Raw genomic sequence first — 7,738 nt, 5'->3', positions numbered from 1 at the left:
TAACCTCTTCCTTTTTCCACAAAAAGCAAAGGAGTCCAGTACAGAGTGGTAACATTTATTAGGAAGGAAGCATTTCAATTAAACTCCCATTTCACACACAGAAGAAACAGATTGCAACTGTTGTTTCTAAAGAGGAAGGCAGGCAGGCACAGGGTCCCGAATACCAGGGGACAGGCAGCTTTAGCTGGGTGGATAAGGCCACTGCTCACCATCCCTCCAGTAAAGTTTAGTGGCTAAAATACTTCTCCCCCTACCCTAATCCCAAAGCCAGCAGCCCAGTAGAAGGTTGTCTGGCTCTCTGGCAGAGACACTTGGATATGGTTGGTGGCAGGAAGGGAGGAAGAATGTCTTGCTATCTCTTGCTGCTCCTCCGGGTTTCTTTGCCGTTACTAACAGGGTTGCTGGAGGGGCCGGGAGGGCCTGCAGGTGTGTGGTTGGGTTGGCTTCGAGTGATTCGGGTGCTAGGGGGGTGGGCAGGAGTGTGAGGGGGATGCGGGCCACCACCAGGACCTGGTGGAGTACTCAGTCCATTCCCGTTCTGGCTCTCAGAGGCTAGTTGTGGGAGAAGATGGAGAAACACAGGAATTAGAGAGTTAAAGTAGGAGAAGGGTCCATCCCAAGGCCAACCTCCATGCCCCAGAAAGTGGCACAATCTTCACCACGCATGACTGAACACATTAATTCCAACTGGACCATGTGCAAAAAGAAGGTGGCTTGGGGGTACGAATGAAGCCCCAGAGAAGATTCAAATAATCATTTTAGAAGTTGCTACTTTATTTTTGCTTTTTTTATTTTCCTTTTTTTTTTTGATGAACTCTGGTATGATATTTTTCTCTCTTACTCATCTCTGTATCACTGGGAGTCAGATTTAGAATTAGTTGTTTAGTTCTAGGCTCTAGAACCTCTAAGAAATGCCTCTTTACCAAAAGTGACTGTAAAACTGGAGAAGCACAGGAAAAGAAAGGGCCTGAAGTTTTTATATTAAAATGTAAGGAAGGCCGGGCGAGGTGGCTCACGAGGCGGGTGGATTGCTCGAGGTCAGGAGTTCGAAACCAGCCTGAGCAAGAGTGAGACCCCATCTCTACTATAAATAGAAAGAAATTAATTGGCCAACTAATATATATAGAAAAAATTAGCCAGGCATGGTGGCGCATGCCTGTAGTTCCAGCTACTCGGGAGGCTGAGGCAGAGGATTGCTTGAGCCCAGGAGTTTGAGATTGCTGTGAGCTAGGCTGACGCCATGGCACTCACTCTAGCCTGGGCAACAAATCGAGAATCTGTCTCAAAAAAGAAAAAAACAAATGTAAGGAAGAAATCAGGCACGGTGGCTCATGCCTATAATCCTAGCACTCTGGGAGGCCCAGGCCGGGGATTGCTCGAGGTCAGGAGTTCGAAACCAGCCTGAGCAAGAGTGAGACCCCGTCTCTACTAAAAATAGAAAGAAATGAATTGGCCAACTAAAAAATATATAGGAAAAAAAAAATTAGCTGGGCATGGTGGCACATGCCTGTAGTCACAGCTACTTGAGAGGCTGAGGCAGGAGGATTGCTTAAGCCCAGGAGTTTGAGGTTGCTGTGAGCTAGGCTGACACCATGGCACTCACTCCAGCCTGGGCAACAAAGTGAGACTCTGTCTCAAAAAAAAAAAAAAAAAAAAAAAAAAGCCCTAGGTGTCTTCTTGAGGAAAAATAAATATAAGACCCTGTCTTATTTTTGGGGAAACTAGAGAGATAGGTGGGGAACAGTAGAGACACTGGGGAGATAGGCAATCCAGGTAGATGGATTAAAAATAGAGATCAAAGGAAGAGAGAAGCCTGGGTGGGCTGGCTCAGGCCTGTAATCCTAGCACTCTGGTAGGAGGATTGCTTGAGGTCAGGAGTTGGAGACGAAACTGAGCAAGAACGAGACCCCGTCCCTACTATAAATAGAAATAAATTATCTGGACAACTAAAAATATATATAGAAAAAAAAATTAGCTGGGCATGGTGCTGCATGCCTGTAGTCCCAGCTACTCTGGAGGCTGAAGCAGAAGAACTGCTTAAGCCCAGGAGTTTGAGGTTGCTGTGAGCTAGGCTGACGCCATGGCACTCTAGCCTGGGCAACAAAGAGAGACTGTCTCAAAAAAAAAAACAGTAAGGAGGATCTTAAAAACCAACCAACCAAACCAGTGTGTGTGTACCACAATGATGATGTCCATTTTAGAAAATATAGATAAGAATAAGCAAAAAGATTATTATACAAAATCTCACCCCCTAAAGATAATAACAAGTCATATTTTTATATATATTTGAAATGTGTGATTGGAGCTAGGTGTGTGCAATGACTTCCTTGAGCTCCCATAACTCTGTGCATATCACTATCATTGTACTTACCACAGTGTATTTTTTTTTTTTTTTGAGACAGAGTCTCGCTTTGTTGCCCAGGCTAGAGTGAGTGCCCTGGCATCAGCCTAGCTCACAGCAACCTCAAACTCCTGGTCTCAAGCAATCCTGCTGCCTCAGCCTCCCGAGTAGCTGGGACTACAGGCATGCGCCACCATGCCCGGCTAATTTTTTCTATATATATTAGTTGGCCAATTAATTTCTATTTATAGTAGAGACGGGGTCTCGCTCTTGTTCAGGCTAGTTTAGAACTCCTGACCTTGAGCAATCCGCCCGCCTCGGTCTCCCAGAGAGCTAGGTTACAGGCATGAGCCACCGCGCCCAGCCTTATTTTTTTTTTTTTTGAGACAGTCTCTCTTTGTTGCCCAGGCTAGAGTGCCATGGCGTCAGCCTAGCTTACAGCAACCTCAAACTCCTGGGCTCACGCAATCCTGCTGCCTCAGCCTCCCAAGTAGCTGGGACTACAGGCATGCGCCACTATGCCCACCTAATTTTTTTTTCCTATATATATTAGTTGGCCAATTAATTTCTTTCTATTTTTAGTAGAGACGGTGTCTCACTCTTGCTCAGGCTGGTTTCGAACTCCTGACCTCGAGCAATCCGCCCGCCTCGGCCTCCCAGGGTGCTAGGATTACAGGCATGAGCCACAGTGCCCGGCCCCACAGTGTATGATAGTCATTATCTGTATGTCTGTCCCCTGCATAGACTATCAGCCCCTCTGGCAGGTTCTGTATTTTGTTCCTTGGCACATAGTAGGTGCTCTATAAACATTTGTAAACTAAAGGCAGCGGCCTGTCCCTCACATACATAAGGTACTATGAACCCTAAATGGCATAGAAGTGATAGGTTAATGGTTCTTAAACCATATCCCTACTGAACCCTGCTGCTCTACTGGATTAAGATATCTATAACCAAAAAAAAGAATAATGCCCTTTCTCAATTCACAGAAAAAGTTAGGTGAATGTATAGAAGTCAATGTTAAGTTTTTATATCATATATTTTGTACCTGTCAGCAAATGACAAAGTGAATAAACATGTGGTAAATAAGTATTAGGGGCAAACAGGTTTAGATGTGCCTCATTAAAGATCTTTTTGTAAATTATGCAGTCATGGAGACCTGAAAATATTTAATAGTGATATATTCTGTTGGAAATATGGATGCTAATTTTTCCCCCACTCACTCACTGAGTCACTCTCTCAAACGGATGTTAATTTTTGTGGTGGAATTAAATGTTGTTATTGTATTAGGGTTCACTAGAGAGTCAGAACCAGTAGGAGACATATATATATATATATATATATATATACACACACACATACATAAAAATATTTACATTGAAATTTAAATATATAATGGGATTTATTATAAGGAATTTATACAAATTTTATTTTTAATTTTTACTTTTTTTAGAGATAGGGTCTCATTCTGTCACCCAGACTGAAATACAGTGGCTTGATCATAGCTCACTGTAACTTCAAACTCCTGGGCTCAAGTGACGCTGAGTAGTAGTTGTGACTATGCATCTCCACGCCCAGCTACTATTTTTATTTAAAAAAATTTTTTTTTCTTTTTCTTTTTTTTTTTTTTTTTTTTTTTATCCCATAGAGACCAGATATAAAAAAATTTTTTTTGTAGAGATAGGGTCTCTTTATGTTGCCTAGGCTGGTCTCAAACTCCTGGCCCAAGAGAGCCTCCAGCCTTATCTTCCAAAGTGCTGAGATTACGGGCATGAGCCACCATGCCCAGCTCAAAAATATTTTTAATAAGGTACATTTGAGCCTGTTTGCCCCTAATATTTGCTACATGTAGAGAAATTTTTCTCCTTTTTGCCTTTGAGTAGCAGTGGCAAAAGGATACCCAAGCTCTGTCAGTGACTGAAACAAGTTCCCAAACCTTCTCACCATAGGCACTTGCAAAAGGTATCAAAAATGAGGGGACTGGGAGAATTGCCTGGTGAGGGATATACCCCCAGAGAAGACAGATTTGGAAAAGGGATGAAGGAAGTGTATCTTTCCAGGCTGGGGAGAGTGGGAGAGCTAGGAGGATCAGTGAATGGAAAGGAATAGATTTACCTGGAGAAGCGGCTGGGGGTCCAGTAGTAGACTGGGGAGTCGTAGGGCTGCTGTCGTTCTGCACCTGAGGGCACAAATTACATACTTAGACCCTGCTTCCTACTGTGTTTCTTGGCCTGACCCACCCTCCTTCCCCATCATCATGGTCTTGGACTCACCGCCTTGTTGGGTGCCTGCTGGGTGCTGTACTCTGGGTTTGGCTCACTGAAGTTAGGGACCTCAGAATAAACCATACAGAATCTGCAACGGGTGAAAGTAGCTAAAGCCTTGGACCCATCCTCTGGGCCACTGTTGGAGGCCTCAGAATGGTCCAGAAATAGAGCATGGACTGCATACCCTTATACTGCCTCCTTGCAAACCTTAACATTTGCCCCTTGGGCTGGTGCTGCTTCATCCCAATCCCCAAGACAGCACTTACTCCCCAATCTTCTGCAGATCACCCCCACGGCCAGTGTACAGTGTCAGACAACCTTTGAACACTGAAGCATACCTGTGGGGGCAAAAAAAGCAAGATTCAGAGTACTCAGAAGAGTTATAGGGAATGTTAACCCTACCCCCCTTGATTGTTGCTGTCCTTGGAAAGCCAGGAGTCACCAGCTAGCTTACCCTTTGGTGAGCCGGATAATGTCCCCAGGCTGGATCAGGTTGCCCACGTCGTCCCAGACGGAGATATTGATGCTGCCCGTTTTGTCTGCCACTTTGCAGGTACGAACTTCGTGCCCGTCCTTTGTCTTGGTCACTCGGCCTGAAGAGAAGAGATAAATGGGGGTGGCAGGATGGCCAAATAGATGGGGTGGTGGCAGTCAGAAGGATGAGATCTGGATATTGGCAGGGCGAGGGAAAAGGTGTACAGAGCAAAGCCTAAATTCCTGGGGCATGAGGGGTTGGAGGTGGGGTTGGTAATAGAGGAGCCAGCACCATGGAGAGGGCCCCTGAGTGGATAGAGACCTGCGTGGCACTGAAGCCATGGATCTGGCCAGATTTCTGTCTACCCTACACCCGAGTGCAACTGTGTGTGCCAAGGTCTAAGAGAGAGGGAGATCAGGAGTGAGTGGTGTACTGGGGCGTGCCCGTGCCCGGAGCAAATTCAGAACTAAGGCAGTGTTCCCCTCCCGCTCCCCGCCCCCTGCGCGTGAACCCACCGCCCCAGCATAGCCACCTGTCTCCAGCACAATGAAGATAAGGTTCAGATTCTTGAGCCCAGGCTTGATATCCTTCACAAAGGTCTCCGTCGTCATGCTGCCCAAGCCTCTGCACCCCACTGGAAGGGGGAACAGGGAATGAAGGCTCAACGCTCTGAGCCTTTGCCCCCATGCTCCACTTCCCAAGGCCTACGTACCGCACCAGGCTGGGGTCAGGCAGCCTCAACCCCTCTAATCCTTCTAAAAGGTTAGAAATGAACTTCCCCAGGGGCCTCCAACTTCAGAACCAGAATTTGGGGGTCTCTGGATAGTCTGCTTTGGGGCTGGAAAGCCCCCTGCCGGGATGCTCTTTCAATCTCAAGTCCCGAAGTAGGGGAGCCGACGGAGACAGGGGTAGGGAATCCGGTGCAAAGCCAAGGAATAGAATCTTACTGGCCAAACCTTCCCGAACCCTGATCGGAACAACCCGGGACTCGGCCCATCCCCTCCCCCACCCACAGCCCACCACCCACCCAGCCAGCCGGCCCGACTGTGCACGCCGCTGAACCGCCCGCAGGGGGAGCCACAGGCCCCGCTACCACCGGATGCTGCCCGATGGAACGCGGGAATGCAGACATTCCCGGAAGTTTCGCCCGGCTGGCCTCCCCCGGCCAATCAGCACCGTCCGGGCGCGCCCAGCGTTCTGTCGCCTGCCCCGCCCAGCCAATCGGGATCCGAGACTCCTGCGCCGCGAAGGAGGCGAATTTCAGGTATTAAAGGAACCTCGGAGGTAGTTGGATCTGCAGGGAGGGGTGAAGGGAAGAACCACCACAAGGAGGCGCCCAAGGCCCTAATTTTCCTTGTCTTCGCTGGGAGAATGAATTTAGGCCATTTCTCCACAAGGAGTGACAAAGTAGAAAAAGGACCAAAGGCTTTGGAATATGACAAAAGTTTGAACAGCGGCTCAGAGCTTCACTTCCTTTTTCCACAATTCTTAAGCTGTATAAAAAGCAGTGCCTAGCACACAATGGGCACTTCTTAAAACATTTTCTCCTCTTCTTCCACTACCCTCACCCTCATCTTTAATGTACTACCCAGCTCGCTCAGGGCCCCTGGGAAAAGTGACATTCATACCAGAGACAATAGGCTGACTCACCCCCTTTGGGAGAAACGGAACCCGAGGCATAAAAAACATTTGCATTAGCCCCTCTCATAGTTCTCAAGACCTGTTCCTACTGCTCTTATCTCACTAGATCTCAGAGTTCCCTCAGAGGACCAAAACTTTAGTTCCCTTTGGGACCTGTCAGATTGTCAACAAAAGGTAGCTAGCTCTGTATTGTTGTGTATAAACCAATTACATAAAGATATACTAATGTGCATTACCATTTGCTTAGCGAATATCCACAACAAATACTATTTAATAACAGATTAGACTAAGAGGTCATGTAACTGTAATGCTTTGGCTTGCTTAATTAATCCCTTACCTTCTCATGGAGCCTTTAGGCTCCACCTTGGATCCCAGGTTCTCTCCCGTCCACACCCCCCCAACCACAGTGTTGTAAGATAAGGAAATCAAACCACAACCCAGGAAGGACATTTTTCTCTTCCTTCTCTCCTCTTAGATGTTTCAGGAAACTCTATGAGTGTTCAGGTAGCCATCGTGGATACGGCAGGAGTGCAGCTGGGAGAAAGGCAGACAACCTATTGAGCACCCCAGATCTATGCTTTGCGGTCAGACACTCCCTCACTTCCCACACGGCGGCCGCCTCGTTAACTGCAGTATCCATCCCCATGACTAGGAGTCATAAGGTCAGGAGGCTCTAGGATGCTGACCACTGCTCTGGAAACCGGAGAGGGGCCGGGCAGACGGCAGGTCACGCTGCAGGCCAGCCTCCCCGCGACGAATTCGCAGCACTCCGCATCAGCTCTAGGACAAGACACGCGCGCCCCTCCAAAAGGAAGAGTTGCCTTCCAGGGAGTCAGCACCCGGCTCAGATGCTGACGTTCACGTAGGGGAGAACATAGAGTTCTCCCTCCAAAATGGCTATATAGTCCTGGCTGAGACCATAAAGACTTCCGGTCTAGAGTGGAGGCCCGGCTAGCCTTCGTCCCTCCTCGTTGGACGCTCGTGGCTAAGTCTGTATTAAACAAAGAGGCGGAGTTT

The 7,738-nt window shown here is 47.6% G+C and overlaps 1 protein-coding gene across 6 annotated transcripts; it reads right to left on the bottom strand.

Moving 5' to 3' along the window:
* Positions 1-39: 39 nt before the first annotated feature.
* Positions 40-7,737, bottom strand: NABP2 (nucleic acid binding protein 2). Of its 6 annotated transcripts, XM_012753686.3 has the most exons (8): positions 7,408-7,737; positions 7,159-7,255; positions 5,613-5,714; positions 5,060-5,198; positions 4,872-4,943; positions 4,612-4,693; positions 4,454-4,517; positions 40-552 (listed from the first exon to the last, which is right to left on the bottom strand). In XM_012753686.3, the coding sequence occupies exons 2-8, from the start codon at positions 7,169-7,171 to the stop codon at positions 353-355; spliced, it is 672 nt and encodes a 223-aa protein (XP_012609140.1). In that variant the 5' UTR covers positions 7,172-7,255; positions 7,408-7,737; the 3' UTR covers positions 40-352. The 6 variants fall into 6 exon arrangements, with proteins under 6 accessions (XP_012609140.1, XP_012609153.1, XP_012609132.1 ...); XM_012753699.3 differs by lacking the exon at positions 7,159-7,255 and having other exon boundaries at positions 7,408-7,736; XM_012753678.2 differs by lacking the exon at positions 7,408-7,737 and having other exon boundaries at positions 7,159-7,399.
* Between the last annotated feature and the right edge of the window lies 1 nt (position 7,738).

Source organism: Microcebus murinus, chromosome 10, assembly GCF_040939455.1.
Source record: "Microcebus murinus isolate Inina chromosome 10, M.murinus_Inina_mat1.0, whole genome shotgun sequence".
Lineage (NCBI taxonomy): Eukaryota > Metazoa > Chordata > Mammalia > Primates > Cheirogaleidae > Microcebus > Microcebus murinus.
The sequence above is the reverse complement of the archived record's forward strand: the minus strand, read 5'-3'. Positions and strand labels throughout refer to the sequence as shown.